Consider the following 17735-nt stretch of genomic DNA (forward strand, 5'->3'; position numbering starts at 1 on the left):
CAATGCACTATGTGCTACACAGTTTGTATGCTAGCTCGGTATCTAGCTCCAGCTTGTAAACGTCAGCCACACCTCATGCTTTCATATACTGTGTGGTCGTGATATCTAGTGGGAACGCATTAGCACGGTAGACTCTGCTGCCTTGTTGTCAGTAGGGATGTTACTTTTGATACCGGAGCTACGAGGCCTGTGTCCAAGTCGCTAAGCAGTAAACTTCAAAGCAGTGTACCGATGCCTGTATCACTTTATCAGCAGCACGTCATCAATGGCGTCTGAAGCTTCATTTCATCAAACAACCACCTGATTGGTTTGGTATTGGGCTTGTTCGACACTGCAGGCGACTGCCGACTGACTGATCTACAAATCACCTTACATCATAAATAACTACTCATTATTATTTATAAATCAGTCAGCCAGTCACCATTTACCCACAATGCAGCATGGATTTTATGCTCTCGACTGACTGATCTACAAATTCCCTGTTGCTGCTGTTGAAAGAAGCGTTCCGTCCACTATATATACACGTCACAATAGCATCGCCTTAAAGCCCCACATTATGTATTGTTACACCATGTAGGAGCAGTATAGACCTAGTCTGTTCATTATATACATCTACATGATGTATTGTTACACCATGTAGGAGCAGTATAGACCTAGTCTGTTCATTATATACATCTACATGATGTATTGTTACACCATGTAGGAGCAGTATAGACCTAGTCTGTTCATTATATACATCTACATGATGTATTGTTACACCATGTAGGAGCAGTATAGACCTAGTCTGTTCATTATATACATCTACATGATGTATTGTTACACCATGTAGGAGCAGTATAGACCTAGTCTGTTCATTATATACATCTACATGATGTATTGTTACACCATGTAGGAGCAGTATAGACCTAGTCTGTTCATTATATACATCTACATGATGTATTGTTACACCATGTAGGAGCAGTATAGACCTACAGTAGCTGGCGACTTATTTAGATTTGGTTTGACTTAATGAAACTGTCTTAACTTGCTGTAGTAAACATTTTATATTCGCACTAATCAATCAACACATTCAGGTCTTTGTATGTCTCAATATAATAGTATTATTTAATTAAATCCATGTAAAATAATCTTAATCTGAAAATAAAATGTGATCCTCAACTGCGTTTCCCTCCAGTCAGCAGACGGCGATGTGCGTCTTTCAGGCGATGCTGCAGCGTGACGTATAATCTAGTGGACGGTTCTTCATAAACAGCTCGTCAACCACCTCGGTAGTTTGCTAGCCAACATAGCCGAAAGATTCAAGATATTTATACGCTTTCGGTCTATATTAGCTACTGTGTTTTAGACACACTTCTGTCGTATCTACTTGTTAACCTATTTAATTTAATATTACGTTATTGTTTATTAGTCAGCTATAGTAGCTGGCTGGTTAAGTTAGCATTAGCCTAGTCGCTAATGATAGCTAGCTAGCTAACATCCCCGAACATGAGCTCCCTAAACTACTCCCCTCCTGTTAAAGAAGAGGAGGTCTGCTGGACGGAGAAAGAAGCTCTGGGGCTGAACATTGTCGTGAAAGAGGAGAAGGAAGATGAGGATGTCTCAGTAAAACAAGAAGTAGAGAGTGAGGCTGTTACAGTGAAAGATGAAGAGAAAGACGTTTCAGTTAAACAAGAGGAAGAAGAGGATGATGCTGTTTTTGGAGTGAAGAAGGAAGGAGAGATTACTGTCACATTGAAAGATGAAGAGGAGGAGACAGGAGATCTGATTAACACCAGTAAGTACCGCCTTCAATTAGTTTTTAACTTTGGATATTCGGAGTTGGCTCGTCAATACCTCTTCAACGGAGGGCCCTGGGATGATGACTGATATGTCTAGAATCAGACGACGTAGAGAACAAGCTACCCCTTGTTTTCTCCGTTCCGTTTCCAAAAAGTGACTTAACATATATATTTGAGGAGGGTCTATCTGCTGACCGCAGACTGGGGGTTCACGGCATGTAGTGATTTTAATGTAGTGATGTTTTACTACACACCGTGACCCCCAATAGAGCCATGTGAGAGTTGGGTTGGCTACACCAAAGATTATGGATATACTGACAAGATGTCTCTCTGTCCTGACAAGGGGAGTCGTTGTCCACAAAGCTGCACTGTGGGTTGTCTATTTCCCGCCTATCCTGTCTTTGGATTGGTGGATACATCTTACATTTACATTACATTTTAGTCATTTAGCAGACGCTCTTATCCAGAGCGACTTACAGTAGTGAATGCATACTTTTCATTTTTTGTACTGGTCCCCCGTGGGAATCGAACCCACAACCCTGGCGTTGCAAACACCATGCTCTACCAACTGAGCCACACGGGTCCAATTATCCCAGCGGAACAGACAGACAGGTATCTTACTTCATTGAAAGGGGACTCTGGTCGGGGAAAGCAGGCCGTAGTTTGGGCATGCAGACTGTAGGGGGCCAGGCCAATCCAACACCCGCTGAGGCCACAGGCAATGGGACTCCTGCAGGGCCCGTACAGACAGACAGGGCTCTCACGGTTACTCCCTGGGAGGGTGAACTTGGCAAACTAAATCTTCAAAACCTAAGAGAGCATTTATCTTATTATTGTAATCTATTGTTTATATTCTATGAGGGTTGTTGTCGTCAACCGCCTGTATTCAATGGAGAGAGATGCTAAGCTATACTATACTGCTATACTACAATTGTTTCCACTTGGATACAACCTACTGTAAGCTACTGGCATGACCTAGAGAGTTACAACCTACTGTAACCTACTGGCATGACCTAGAGAGATACAACCTACTGTAACCTACTGGCATGACCTAGAGAGGAACAACCTACTGTAACCTACTGGCATGTCCTAGAGTTACAACCTACTGTAACCTACTGGCATGACCTAGAGAGATACAACCTACTGTAACCTACTGGCATGACCTAGAGAGATACAACCTACTGTAACCTACTGGCATGACCTAGAGAGATACAACCTACTGTAACCTACTGGCATGACCTAGAGAGATACAACCTACTGTAACCTACTGGCATGACCTAGAGAGGAACAACCTACTGTACCTACTGGCATGACCTAGAGAGTTACAACCTACTGTAGCCTACTGGTATCACCTAGAGAGTTACAACCTACTGGCATGACCTAGAGAGATACAACCTACTGTAACCTACTGGCATGACCTAGAGAGGAACAACCTACTGTACCTACTGGCATGACCTAGAGAGATACAACCTACTGTAACCTACTGGCATGACCTAGAGAGTTACAACCAACTGTAACCTACTGGCATGACCTAGAGAGTTACAACCTACTGTAACCTACTGGCATGACCTAGAGATACAACCTACTGTAACCTACTGGCATGACCTAGAGAGATACAACCTACTGTAGCCTACTGGCATGACCTAGAGAGATACAACCTACTGTGGCCTACTGGCATGACCTAGAGATACAACCTACTGTAACCTACTGGCATGACCTAGAGAGTTACAACCTACTGTAACCTACTGGCATGACCTAGAGAGTTACAACCTACTGTAGGCTACTGGCATGACCTAGACAGTTATAACCTACTGTACCTACTGGCATGACCTAGAGAGTTACAACCTACTGGCATGACCTAGAGAGTTATAACCTGCTGTAACCTACTGGCATGACCTAGAGAGTTACAACCTACTGTAGGCTACTGGCATGACCTAGAGAGATTACAACCTACTGTAACCTACTGGCATGAACTAGAGAGGTACAACCTACTGTAGCCTACTGGCATGACCTAGAGAGATAAAACCTACTGTAATCTACTGGCATGACCTAGAGAGTTACAACTTACTGTAACCTACTGGCATGACCTAGAGAGATACAACCTACTGTAACCTACTGGCATGACCTAGAGAGATACAACCTACTGTAACCTACTGGCATGACCTAGAGAGTTACAACCTACTGGCATGACCTAGAGAGATACAACCTACTGTAACCTACTGGCATGACCTAGAGAGTTACAACCTACTGTAACCTACTGGCATGACCTAGAGAGTTACAACCTACTGTAGCCTACTGGCATGACCTAGAGAGATACAACCTACTGTAACCTACTGGCATGACCTAGAGAGTTACAACCTACTGACATGACCTAGAGAGATACAACCTACTGTAACCTACTGGCATGACCTAGAGAGGTACAACCTACTGTAGCCTACTGGCATGACCTAGAGAGATAAAACCTACTGTAACCTACTGGCATGACCTAGAGAGTTACAACCTACTGTAACCTACTGGCATGACCTAGAGAGATACAACCTACTGTAACCTACTGGCATGACCTAGAGAGATACAACCTACTGTAACCTACTGGCATGACCTAGAGAGTTACAACCTACTGGCATGACCTAGAGAGGTACAACCTACTGTAACCTACTGGCATGACCTAGAGAGGTACAACCTACTGTAGCCTACTGGCATGACCTAGAGAGATACAACCTACTGTAACCTACTGGCATGACCTAGAGAGATACAATCTACTGTATTCTACTGGCATGACCTAGAGAGTTACAACCTACTGGCATGACCTAGAGAGATACAACCTACTGTAGCCTACTGGCATGACCTAGAGAGATACAACCTACTGTAACCTACTGGCATGACCTAGAGAGTTACAACCTACTGGCATGACCTAGAGAGTTACAACCTACTGGCATGACCTAGAGAGATACAACCTACTTTAACCTACTGGCATGACCTAGAGAGATACAACCTACTGGCATGACCTAGAGAGTTACAACCTACTGTAACCTACTGGCATGACCTAGAGAGTTACAACCTACTGTAGCCTACTGGCATGACCTAGAGAGTTACAACCTACTGTAGCCTACTGGCATGACCTAGAGAGATACAACCTACTGTAGCCTACTGGCATGACCTAGATACAACCTACAGTAACCTACTGGCATGACCTAGAGAGTTACAACCTACTGTAACCTACTGGCATGTCCTGGAGAGTTACAACCTACTGTAACCTACTGGCATGACCTAGAGAGATACAACCTACTGTAACCTACTGGCATGACCTAGAGAGATACAACCTACTGTAACCTACTGGCATGACCTAGAGAGTTACAACCTACTGTAACCTACTGGCATGACCTAGAGAGTTACAACCTACTGTAACCTACTGGCATGACCTAGAGAGATACAACCTACTGTAACCTACTGGCATGACCTAGAGAGATACAACCTACTGTAGCCTACTGGCATGACCTAGATACAACCTACTGTAACCTACTGGCATGACCTAGAGAGTTACAACCTACTGTAACCTACTGGCATGTCCTGGAGAGTTACAACCTACTGTAACCTACTGGCATGACCTAGAGAGTTACAACCTACTGTAGCCTACTGGCATGACCTAGAGAGTTACAGCCTACTGTAGCCTACTGGCATGACCTAGAGAGATACAACCTACTGTAGCCTACTGGCATGACCTAGAGAGTTACAACCTACTGTAACCTACTGGCATGACCTAGAGAGATACAACCTACTGTAACCTACTGGCATGTTCTACAGAAATACAACCACTGGTATGCAAGCATTTCTAAACTTTCTTCTGACTTTTATGGGGTATTGTGATGTCATTTTGAGGTGTCTGATCATTTAAAAAAAAAAATCCATTTCAGAATAAGGCTGTAACAAAATGTGTAAAAAGGGTCTGAATGCACTATGTTCTGGGGCTGTCCCAAAAAAAAAAAAAAATAGTATTCTATTTCTACCAATTGATTGGTTGAAATGTTATGACGTGTATTTGTTCATATAGACACACCCCATGTGTTTAATAAAATCAACTGTATGTGCAGAACTTGAACTGAACTGATGCTTCAAGCGTTTGATTAAATAATTAACACACACAAATGACTTGAGGAAGCCAGAGGTCAATATAACCAGAAGAAAATAACCAATTCCCAACCTGCTGCTGGCCTTCGTTAATTCTGACGTTATGCTCCTGAAGTTTCCGGTAAAATAGGCAAACTTTTTCCATTTCTGTTTGAAGTGCCAATTTATCTTACCATTTCTACCGATCTGCGTGCCAGTTATGAACGAGTTACAACACCTGTTTGGCTCCGCCACTTCCTGGGTCAGGAAAGTGAGGTATTAAATTTAAGGATTAAATCATTTAAGGAATATATCCGAGTCTCACGCTCATCACCTGTGGAATGCGGGGCTTCCAGCGAGGTGTGGATTTAATAGTATGTTGTACCTAGTTTCCCTCCTTCAGGGAACAGTAATTTTAGTCACAAATCAAATCAAATGTTTTTCTTACATCAGCTGATATCACAAAGTGCTGTACAGAAACCCAGCCTAAAACCTCAAACAGCAAGCAATGCAGGTGTAGAAGCACGGTGGCTAGCAAAAACTCCCGAGAAAGGCCAAAACCTAGGAAGAAACCTAGAGAGGAACCAGGCTATGAGGGGTGGCCAGTCCTCTTCTGGCTGTGCCGGGTGGAGATTATAACAGCACATGGCCTAGATGTTCAAATGTTCATAAATGACCAGCATTGTCAAATAATAATAATCATAGTAGTTGTCGAAGGTGCAACAAGTCAGTAACACAAGAGTAAGTGTCAGTTGGCTTTTCATAGCCGATCATTGAGAGTATCTCTACCGCTCCTGCTCTCTAGAGAGTTGAAAACAGCAGGTCTGGGACAGGTAGCACGTCCGGTGAATAGGTCAGGGTTCCAGCAGGTCTGGGACAACAGGTCTGGGACAGGTAGCACGTCCGGTGAACAGGTCAGGGTTCCATAACTGCAGGCAGAATAGTTTGAACTGGAGCAGCAGCACGGCCAGGTGAACTGGGGACAGCAAGGAGTCATCAAGCCAGGTAGTCCTGAGGCATGGTCCTAGGGCTCAGGTCCTCCGAGAGAGAGAAAGAGAGAATTAGAGAGAGCATATTTAAATTCACACAGGACACCGGAAAAGACAAGAGAAATACTCCAGATGTGACAGACTGACCCTAGCCCCCCGACACATAAACTACTGCAGCATAAATACTGGAGGCTGAGACAGGAGGGGTCAGGAGACACTGTGGCCCCATCTGATGAAACCCCCGGACAGGGCCAAACAGGTAGGATATTACCCCACCCACTTTGCCAAAGCTCAGCCTCCACACCACTGGAGGGAAATCTCCAACCACCAACATACCATCCCGGGACAAGGCCGAGTATAGCCCACAAAGATCTCCGCCATGGCACAGCCCAAGGGGGGGCGCCAACCCAGACAGGAAGACCACGTCAGTGACTCAACCCGCTCAAGTGACGCACCCCTCCCATGAACGGCATGGAAGAACACCAGTAAGCCAGTGGATTTAATAGTATGTTGTACCTAGTTTCCCTCCTTCAGGGAACAGTAGTTATAGTCATAACGTTAATCTTGTCATATGATGAACTTTAACTTAAATACTGGATCTTGCTGTGGGACAGTTTTTTTGTATTCAGATCTCTGAAATGCTCTCTAACTACGTAACATTTAGTGTCTTCTTATGTTACGTTGGGAAAACAGTTTTCATGGGCACAGAAATCCTAAATCATTTCAGTTTACTAAATCCAATGGTTCTAACCGAGAGTCACCTTAACTTTATTGACAACACCCAAATGGATACTGTCATTAACGCTGTTCTTCAATAATTACACATAATACTTAATACTGTAGCTGTTTAGTTACAGTCACATGTTCAACTATCATCAGCTGATCCAGGAAATCATTTTCTGAATGACAGTCAAATGACAAACATCACAACATGCAACAACAACCAAAGTGCTTCTTCATCCATTACTCTGGTAAAGACAGTTATGCCGTGCTCCACGTTGGATCCAACATCCCAAATAAATAGATATTTATGTCTTATTGTCTACTTGATTTACAGTAGGGTCTCGTTAGTCTGTTTGCACACAGAGATCCTTACCTCATAATGTGTAGAGAACTGTTATTTGATGGAAAGGCTATTGTACAACACACAGAGCTATTTTCCTTTATTCAGGACATTTAGAATGACAACACATTACAGAGTAGCCTAGTGGGATTATTCACAAAATTATCTGGTGATCAGGTTATGAATTGTCATGACAAAGACATTTTAGTCTCCTTGTTTCACCTGAAATATTAAATGATTTATAGTCCTAGGTCTATGTTGTTGTTAGGTGAAGTTATGGGTCCTACAGTAGGTCTATGTTATTGTTAGGTGAGATTATAGACCATTTTGGCATACACTTAGTGGACAAAACCTCATTGTCAGGCTGATGGAAAACTAGCCAATGAGCATTTTACTGGTTGAAGTCGTTTTTAAATATAAAGTAGTACATTTGACAATAACACAAACATTATATTAAATCAGGGCATTCAAACGAGCCTTATAATCCAAAGTAGTGTGAAATGATGATAATAATAATCATAATCAACCTGTAAATGGAGGCTTTATTTGCTGTCAGCCTATGAGAACTCCCCTGAGTTTTCCCCCACGGTGGTGAATTAGTGAATAGACACAGAGCTTAATGTGAGTTTCCTTGAGTAGCACTCCTGATCTAGTGCTGTAATATTCAGAATACATTGTGAAAACTAATCTTAGCTCACCATTTTTTAAATATATATTTTTTTTTTCACCCCTTTTTTCTCCCCAATTGGTACTTACAGTCTTGTCTCATCGCTGCAACTCCCATACGGACTCTGGAGAGGCGAAGGTCGAGAGCCATGCGACCTCCGAAACACAACCCAACCTAGCCGCGATGCTTCTTGACACAATGCCCATCCAACCCGGAAGCCAGCAGCACCAATGTGTCGGAGGAAACACCGTACACCTGGTGACCTGGTCAGCGTGCACAGCGCCCGGCCCGCCACATGAGTCGCTAGTGCGCGATGAGACAAGAATATTCCTGCCGGCCAAACCCTCCCCTAACCCGGACGACGGTGGGCCAATTGTGCGTTGCCCCATGGGCCTCCCGGTCACGGCCGGCTGCAACAGAGCTTGGACTCGAACCCAGAATCTCTAATGGCACAGCTTAGGCCACTTGCTCACCATTTTTGCTCCAGGCAGATATACTACATCCATAACTAGCGGTTTCTGCATTAGCAGGGAGGTGTTTCTGCAATCAAATTGTGTGTGCATCGCCCTTGTCGCAATTTTAGCAAACACAGAAAAGTGCTTATATTTGAGAACAAAAGTCGCCTGGCACACTGCTTAGGAGTTCAACACCTTTTACTTATTTCTAGTTACTACTAATGTGAAAACAAGACTAAATATGACTATTGTTGCTCACTTGACTGTCTTAAGACAATTGTCAAGTAATTTTAACATTCATTACAGACGTCAATTGTTGTACAGTATCATGGCTACGCTGTTGGCATCACCTTTTTCAGTGGATTTCTGCTGTTGTGAGCCTTTAACTATCTGTCTGACTTGTTCACACAGGAGAGAGACGTGACTATCATGGATCCTCTGGGGAGCCTCAACATCATGATGCTGAAGAGGCAGAGAAGAGTCTGTCCAGATTCTATCACCTCAAGAAACACCAGCAGAGACCCACAGGGAAGAAATCTATCTGCTGCTCTGACTGTGGAAAACATTGCAAATCTTCATCAGAACTTAAAATACACCAGCGAGTACACACAAGAGAGAAATCTCACCACTGTTTTGATTGTGGGAAGAGTTACTTAAGATTAAAAGCACTAAAAGTACACCTGAGAATTCACACTGGAGAGAAACCGTACAGCTGTACTCAATGTGGGAAGAGTTTTACTCAGTCAAGCAACCTGTTATCACACCAGAGAACACACACAGGAGAGAAACCTTATAGCTGTGATCAATGTGGGAAGACTTATATTTCATCTTGCCATCTGACTAGACACCAGCGAGTACACACAGGAGAGAAACCTTATAGCTGTAATCAATGTGGGAAGAGTTTTACTCGGCCAGACAGCCTGATATTACACCAGAGAACACACACAGGAGAGAAACAATATAGCTGTGATCAATGTGGGAAGAGTTTTGCTGCATCTGGCTTTCTGACTCTACACCAGAAAACACACACAGGAGAGAAATCTTTCCACTGTTCAGATTGTGGAAAAATATTCTCAACTTTACAGAATATGAAGAAGCACCAGAAAGCACACACAGGAGAGAAACCTTATAGCTGTAATCAATGTGGGAAGAGTTTTACTCGGTCAGACGGCCTGATATTACACCAGAGAACACACACAGGAGAGAAACCATACAGCTGTACTCAATGTGGGAAGAGTTTTACTCAGTCAAGCAACCTGTTATCACACCAGAGAACACACACAGGAGAGAAACCTTATAGCTGTAACCAATGTGGGAATAGTTTTTCTACATCTAGCTATCTCACTAAACACCAGAGAACTCATATAGGAGAGAAACCTTATAGCTGTACTCAATGTGTGAAGAGTTTTTCTACGTCTAGCTATCTCACTATACACCAGAGAACACACACAGGAGAGAAACCATATAGCTGTACTCAATGTGGGAAGAGTTTTTCTACGTCTAGCTATCTCACTATACACCAGAGAACACACACAGGAGAGAAACAATATAGCTGTAGTCAATGTGGGACAAGATTTGCTTGGCTAACCAGCCTAGTATCACATCAGAGAACACACACAGGAGAGAAATCTCCTAGCTGTGATCAATGTGGGAAGAGAGACTCTGATAAAAGATCTCTGATTAAACATCAGAAAATACATGAAGGAGTTGTTTCATGATATCAATGATATAATGTCACAATGTAGAATGTTTTAATATTGTAGTAGGAGTATTTTAATGATGTCACAATGTAGAACCCTAAACGTTTGTCCCCTGTTCTATTGATTTCAACATGATATGGATATTAGCCTCAGGGGGAAAATCCAGGCTCTGAAATGTAAGAGTTACTATTTATGAGATTTAACAAAAAAAGAGTTGTGTTACACTTACCACGTTGGTGACGCATCTGAATCAAAATGCAACACTTCAAAATGTAGCTAGCTGTTTTCTACAAGTTGTTCTCTAACCAGTGATGTACACATTATTCCCAGATTCCGTGTGCTTTTTGAGCTGTTCGTTTTAACAGGACGTGCAACTTCATCTCCCTCCTGTCACACAAATGATTTTAGCATGATATCGATGAAGAAGTGTTGCATTCCTTTGTTTAGCGACCCGTTCCTTTGTCCCTACATTTAAATGCATCACTCCAAAATGTAGCTGACTGTCTTCTGCAGGTTGTCCTCTAACCAGTGAGGTGAAATATATCTCCCATTTCCATGTGTTTTTGTTTAGTTGTTAGTTTCAACATCACGTACAACCTGATTTCCCCCCTAATCGATATCAGTGATTTATTGCTACTTGTCAAAACAACAGCGTTTTTGGTGCTTGTGCAGTTTATAAGGTGCTTGTTTTAAAAAATACAAGTAATATGATTATTGTGGCAGATGTTTGTGTATATAGCACATTTTATGTTTAGGTTTTCAATTTATCACAAACTGTTTCTGCATTTGGACTATTGATTTGGACACGTTAACACTGTGTTTTGACATTGGGGATATCCCACCTAGCAAAATGTCATTGAAAAGCTGTTGAAAATAAGACTAAGCAACCAAATATTTCATATTTCCAATTGTGTCTGTGGTGAGGACAACTTGGTTGCTGATTGTCTCAAGGGTGGGCAGTTAAAAAGTTTTGTGTTTAGCTAGTGCGTTGCCATGGATCACAATTTATTATGACTGCATGTTTTTCCGTATTGGAGATGAGTTTTGTTTGGGCTCGTTCCAAGGGGACGAGAGTTCTAGAAGCTAGTGGGATTTAGAAAGAGGAGAGTTCTAGAAGCTAGTGGGATTTAGGAAGAGGAGAGTTCTAGAAGCTAGTGGGATTTAGGAAGAGGGGAGTTCTAGAAGCTAGTGGGATTTAGGAAGAGGAGAGTTCTAGAAGCTAGTGAGTTTTAGGAAGACGAGAGTTCTAGAAGCTAGTGGGATTTAGGAAGAGGAGAGTTCTAGAAGCTAGTGGGTTTTAGGAAGAGGAGAGTTCTAGAAGCTAGTGGGATTTAGGAAGAGGAGAGTTCTAGAAGCTAGTGAGTTTTAGGAAGACGAGAGTTCTAGAAGCTAGTGGGTTTTAGGATTCTATAGAAAGAAAAAGGAGAAAAGATACTATTGTATATTATTTAGAAATATGTGTTTTTAATTGTTGACATCCAGTAGACACCATGTTTATATTGGTGAAGGTGAATCATTGTAGTTGATTATAATGTGAAATGGAAGTTGTTTTCTGTTGGTGGTGAGCAAACTTGTCCAACAAAAATGTAGGATATATTTGTTGTCTTAAGGGGGAAGGTGTTACAGGCTTTGGTTTTTCCATTTATGGTTTGAGGTTTGGATTTTAGCACGTCTAGCTCGTTAGCACGTAGGACGCACTGATTGGTGTCACCTCGTTAGTCAGTATGTGTTACACCTGTGCTGGCTTGTCCATCTCGTTAGTGGGAAGGTGTTTCACCTGAGCTGGTCCAGGTTCTATTTAAGAGTGTCTGGCCCAGTGCTCCAGTTGTCTTGATACATGTGGAGAGTCAACACCTTTAGTTGCTCCACCTTTTTGGTTTACTTCCTGTCTTTAAGTTTGGTGTGGGTTTTTCTTTTGTTTCCCTCTTCTTGGGCAGATTTAGTGGGTCTCATGGTGGGTGTCTTTTAGGTCCCAGTTGTTGATACTAGTCAACTTCCAGTGGACACCCCCATAGTGTCTTTCAGAGCCCATCCTAAAAAACAAGTTATATTTTGGGTTGGATGATACATCCAAGGAATATTTTAATCAATGGCATTTCCTTAGAATGTTCATTAGTCTTTCAGTTGTTAGTCTTCTGTTTGTTGTGTACTAAATATTTGTTTATTTTCTTTGTTTTTTATTAGTTGTTTCCTGTGAATCCATTGTGTTGCATCCATGTCTGAAATGTGCTGTATAAATAAAGCTTGATTTGATTTGAACATATTGCGAAACAAATGAACCCAATGACTGACCAATCAACAGACTCTTGGTCCCTCTTAGTATCCCCCTTGTCCCTTTCCCAATGTCATGAACTAGACCAGGTACTGTGTTACAGCTGCTCTTTCCTCCTCCATGTCATGAACTAGACCAGGTACTGTGTTACAGCTGCTCTCTCCTCCTCCATGCCATGAACTAGACCAGGTACTGTGTTACAGCTGCTCTCTCCTCAATGCCATGAACTAGACCAGGTACTGTGTTACAGCTGCTCTCTCCTCCTCAATGCCATAAACTAGACCAGGTACTGTGTTACAGCTGCTCTCTCCTCCTCAATGCCATGAACTAGACCAGGTACTGTGTTACAGCTGCTCTCTCCTCCTCAATGCCATGAACTAGACCAGGTACTGTGTTACAGCTGCTCTCTCCTCCTCAATGCCATGAACTAGACCAGGTACTGTGTTACAGCTGCTCTCTCCTCCTCAATGCCATGAACTAGACCAGGTACTGTGTTACAGCTGCTCTCTCCTCCTCAATGCCATGAACTAGACCAGGTACTGTGTTACAGCTGCTCTCTCAATGTCATGAACTAGACCAGGTACTGTGTTACAGCTGCTCTCTCCTCCTCAATGCCATGAACTAGACCAGGTACTGTGTTACAGCTGCCCTCTCCTCCTCAATGCCATGAACTAGACCAGGTACTGTGTTACAGCTGCTCTCTCCTCCTCAATGCCATGAACTAGACCAGGTACTGTGTTACAGCTGCTCTCTCCTCAATGCCATGAACTCACGTTTTGTGAACGTTTATCGTGAGTAATTTAGTAAATTGTTAGTAAATTCCCCGGAAGTTTCCCCGGGGGTATGCTTTTTCTGAACGTCACATGCTAATGTAAAAAGCTGTTTTTTTATATAAATATGAACTTGATTGAACAGACATGCATGTATTGTATAACATAATGTCCTAGGTGTGTCATCTGATGAAGATCATCAAAGGTTAGTGCTGCATTTAGCTGTGGTTTGGGTTTTTGTGACATTATATGCTAGCTTGAAAAATGGGTGTCTGATTATTTCTGGCTGGGTACTCTGCTGACATAATCTAATGTTTTGCTTTTGTTGTAAAGCCTTTTTGAAATCGGACAGTGTGGTTAGATTAACGAGAGTCTTGTCTTTAAATAGCTGTAAAATAGTCATATGTTTGAGAAATTGAAGTAATAGCATTTCAAACGTTTTGAAAATCGCGCCACAGGATTCAACTGGCTGTTACGTAGGTGGGACGATTTGGTGCCACCTAGCCCATAGAGGTTAACACTAGAACCACCTGGTCTATCAGCCTATCAGAACACCCATCTACCAGTCTTTAACACTGAACCACCTTGTAACGCCCTGGCCATAGAGAGGGTTTTTTTGTTCTCTATTTTTGGTTAGGCCAGGGTGTGACATGGGTGGGCGTTCTAGGTTTCTTTTTCTATGTTGGTGGTTTTCTTTGTTTCGGCTGTGTATGGCTCTCAATCAGGAACAGGTGTAGATCGTTGTTGCTGATTGAGAGTCATACATAGGCAGCCTGATTTTCCTTTGGGGTTTGTGGGTGAATATTTTCCTGTTTAGTTTTGTATCCTGACAGAACTGTTTCTGGTCGTTTTTTGGTTTATTTTTGTATAGTGTTCAATCGATCCATTAAATTCATTTAAGATGAACACATCCTCCGCTGCACCTTGGTCTCATTTCAACGACGGCCGTTACAGATTCACCCACCAACAACGGACCAAGCAGCGGAGGAAGGAGCAGCACCAGGAGAGGAGCATTATGGACTCCTGGACTTGGGAGGACATTTTGGACGGGGCAGGACCATGTGCTCAAGCTGGGGAGTATCGCCGCCCGCAGTGGGAGATCGAGGCAGTGAGAGCGGAGAGGCGATGGTATGAGGCAAGGGAGCGCAACAGGCACGAGAGGCAGCCCCAAAACATTTTTTGGGGGGGGCACACGGGGAGTGTGGCAGAGCCAGGATGGAATTCTGGGCCAACTCCCCGTGCTTACCGGAAGCAGCGTGGTACTGGTCAGGCACCGTATTATGCTGTGAAGCGCACGGTGACTCAAGTGCGCGCTCATAGCCCGGTACGCTATAGGCCAACCCCCCGCAAGTGCCATGCGAGTGTGGGCATTGAGCCAGGGCGGATTGTGCCAGCTCTGCACGTCTGGTCTCCAGTGCGCCGTTTCGGTCCAGGCTATCCTGTTCCGGCGCTGCGCACTGTGTCTCCGGGGCGCTGGGAGGGCTCAGTTTGTCCTATGCCTGCGCTCCGCCCGTGCCGGGCAAGAGTGGGCATTCAGCCTGGATTAGGGGTGGCAAGCCTACGCACCAGAACTCCAGTGCTCCCCACAGCCCAGTCTATCCTGTGCCTCCTCCTCGGACCAGGCCTCCAGTGGGTCTCCCTATCCTGGTCTATCCTGTGCCGCCTCCTCGGACCAGGCCTCCAGTGGGTCTCCCCAGCCTGGTGAGTCCTGTGCCTGCGCCCAGAGCCAGGCCTCCTGCATGTCTCCCCAGCCTGGTGAATCCTGGGCCAGAGCCGCCAGCGCCGCCCGCCAGTCCGGAGCCGCCAGGGTCGCCCGCCTGTCCGGAGCCGCCAGGGTCGCCCGCCTGTCCGGAGCCGCCAGGGTTGCCCGCCTGTCCGGAGCCGCCAGGGTCGCCCGCCAGCCGTGCACAGCCAGGGTCGCCCGCCAGTCCTCCAGCGCACCCAGGGGCGCCACCTAAGTGGGCCAAGCCGAGGGTGGAGCGGGGTCCACATCCCGCACCAGAGCCGCCGCCGTAGGGAGGCCCACCCGGACCCTCCCCTTTAGAGTCAGGTTTTGCGGCCGGAGTCCGCACCTTTGGGGGGGGGGTACTGTAATGCCCTGGCCATAGAGAGGGGTTTTTGTTCTCTATTTTTGGTTAGGCCAGGGTGTGACATGGGTGGGCGTTCTAGGTTTCTTTTTCTATGTTGATGGTTTTCTTTGTTTCGGCCGTGTATGGCTCTCAATCAGGAACAGGTGTAGATCGTTGTTGCTGATTGAGAGTCATACATAGGCAGCCTGTTTTTCCTTTGGGGTTTGTGGGTGAATATTTTCTTGTTTAGTTTTGTATCCTGGCAGAACTGTTGCTGGTCGTTTTTTGATTTACTTTTGTATAGTGTTCAATCGGTCCATTAAATTCATTTAAGATGAACACATCCTCCTCTGCACCTTGGTCTCATTCTGACGACGGCCGTAACACACCTGGTCTTTCAGTATATAAGTCCCTGCTAGAGAAAGTTGCCAGGCGTCCACTTTATCATATGCATCAGATGCATATCATCCAGAAAGTTGCAAGGTGTGAAAACATGGTTTGTTAAATAAACACTTGATAAATAGTCTATAAACTACTGTAAAATATTAATTACATTAATAAAGATTAGTGGAAATATATCAGTAAAATAACAACAATTGTTAATTCTACAATGTAGAAAATAAATTGTCCTATCTCCCTTACAATAAAAACTCTACAGTGTAATCCATTTGATCAACTGTACTTGTAGATTCGATTAGTAAGAGTTATAGTAATTAATAAAGTCCATTTACAGATTCTTTTGACAAATTAGAAACAACCGAAAAGGTAATATTTGAATAAGGTGAGCAGATGAAATGTATTCTGTATTCCTAAACAAAAGCACAATTGTAAAGGATGAATTGCATAAAAAAATATTTGTGGAAATATATTTATAAAAATATATTAAAACAATAATTTGTTGATTGTATCAGACACTGTACCGTGCCTTTACACATGAATCAATCCCGTCTTCTCTTTATGCTTTGGGTCCACAAACAAATCAAATCGGTTGCCCTGCACACAGGTTTCATTGGCCTTGTTTGGTGTGCACCTGCCGACTTGTCATTGTGTCTTCTTTCTCCCCCGAGGGAGCTGTGGTGCTTGGGGAAGAGGGAGAGCAGGACCTGCTGCCTGCTTGGAGCTGTGGTGCTTGGGGAAGAGGGAGAGCAGGACCTGCTGCCTGCTTGGAGCTGTGGTGCTTGGGGAAGAGGGAGAGCAGGACCTACTGCCTGCTTGGAGCTGTGGTGCTTGGGGAAGAGGGAGAGCAGGACCTGCTGCCTGCTTGGAGCTGTGGTGCTTGGGGAAGAGGGAGAGCAGGACCTGCTGCCTGCTTGGTGACTGTAGCTTCTTTCTCTGCGTTCATGTGGTTCTCACGAAGCTCACATGCCAGATCCATCGTGAAATCTCTCCTGCTGACTGTCTTGTCAAGGCATTGCTTGTACAACACGTGTTGATAGCAGCCATGTCGAGCACATTGTAGAACACTGCAACAGTCCAGCAGCAAGTACCTCATTTTACAGAGTCTTGCCATCTAATATGAATGTAACATAATAGAAGGGGATACTAATTGGTGTCTGTCAGATGGAAGGCTGTCAGTATATGGTAGAGATACTGTATATACTGTAATGACCTGGCTAGATCATAAAGGGGATACTAGTTGGTGTCTGTATATGGTAGAGATACTGTATATACTGTAATGACCTGGCTAGATCATAAAGGGGATACTAGTTGGTGTCTGTATATGGTAGAGATACTGTACATACTGTAATGACCTGGCTAGATCATAAAGGGGATACTAGTTGGTGTCTGTATATGGTAGAGATACTGTATATACTGTAATGACCTGGCTAGATCATAAAGGGGATACTAGTTGGTGTCTGTATATGGTA

The 17735-nt window shown here is 43.9% G+C and overlaps 1 protein-coding gene across 1 annotated transcript in view; it reads left to right on the forward strand.

Moving 5' to 3' along the window:
* The window catches only part of LOC115149688 (zinc finger protein 180-like), a gene marked incomplete at both ends in the record, with an annotated part of 31616 nt that extends 21184 nt beyond the window's left edge, over positions 1-10432 (forward strand). Inside the window, 2 exons of the mRNA XM_029692610.1 lie at positions 9805-9947; positions 10113-10432. Coding sequence (XP_029548470.1) covers positions 9805-9947; positions 10113-10432 — 463 coding nt within the window. The remainder of the gene's footprint in view (positions 1-9804; positions 9948-10112) is intronic.
* Between the last annotated feature and the right edge of the window lie 7303 nt (positions 10433-17735).

This window comes from Salmo trutta, chromosome 15 (genome assembly GCF_901001165.1).
Source record: "Salmo trutta chromosome 15, fSalTru1.1, whole genome shotgun sequence".
Taxonomy (NCBI): domain Eukaryota; kingdom Metazoa; phylum Chordata; class Actinopteri; order Salmoniformes; family Salmonidae; genus Salmo; species Salmo trutta.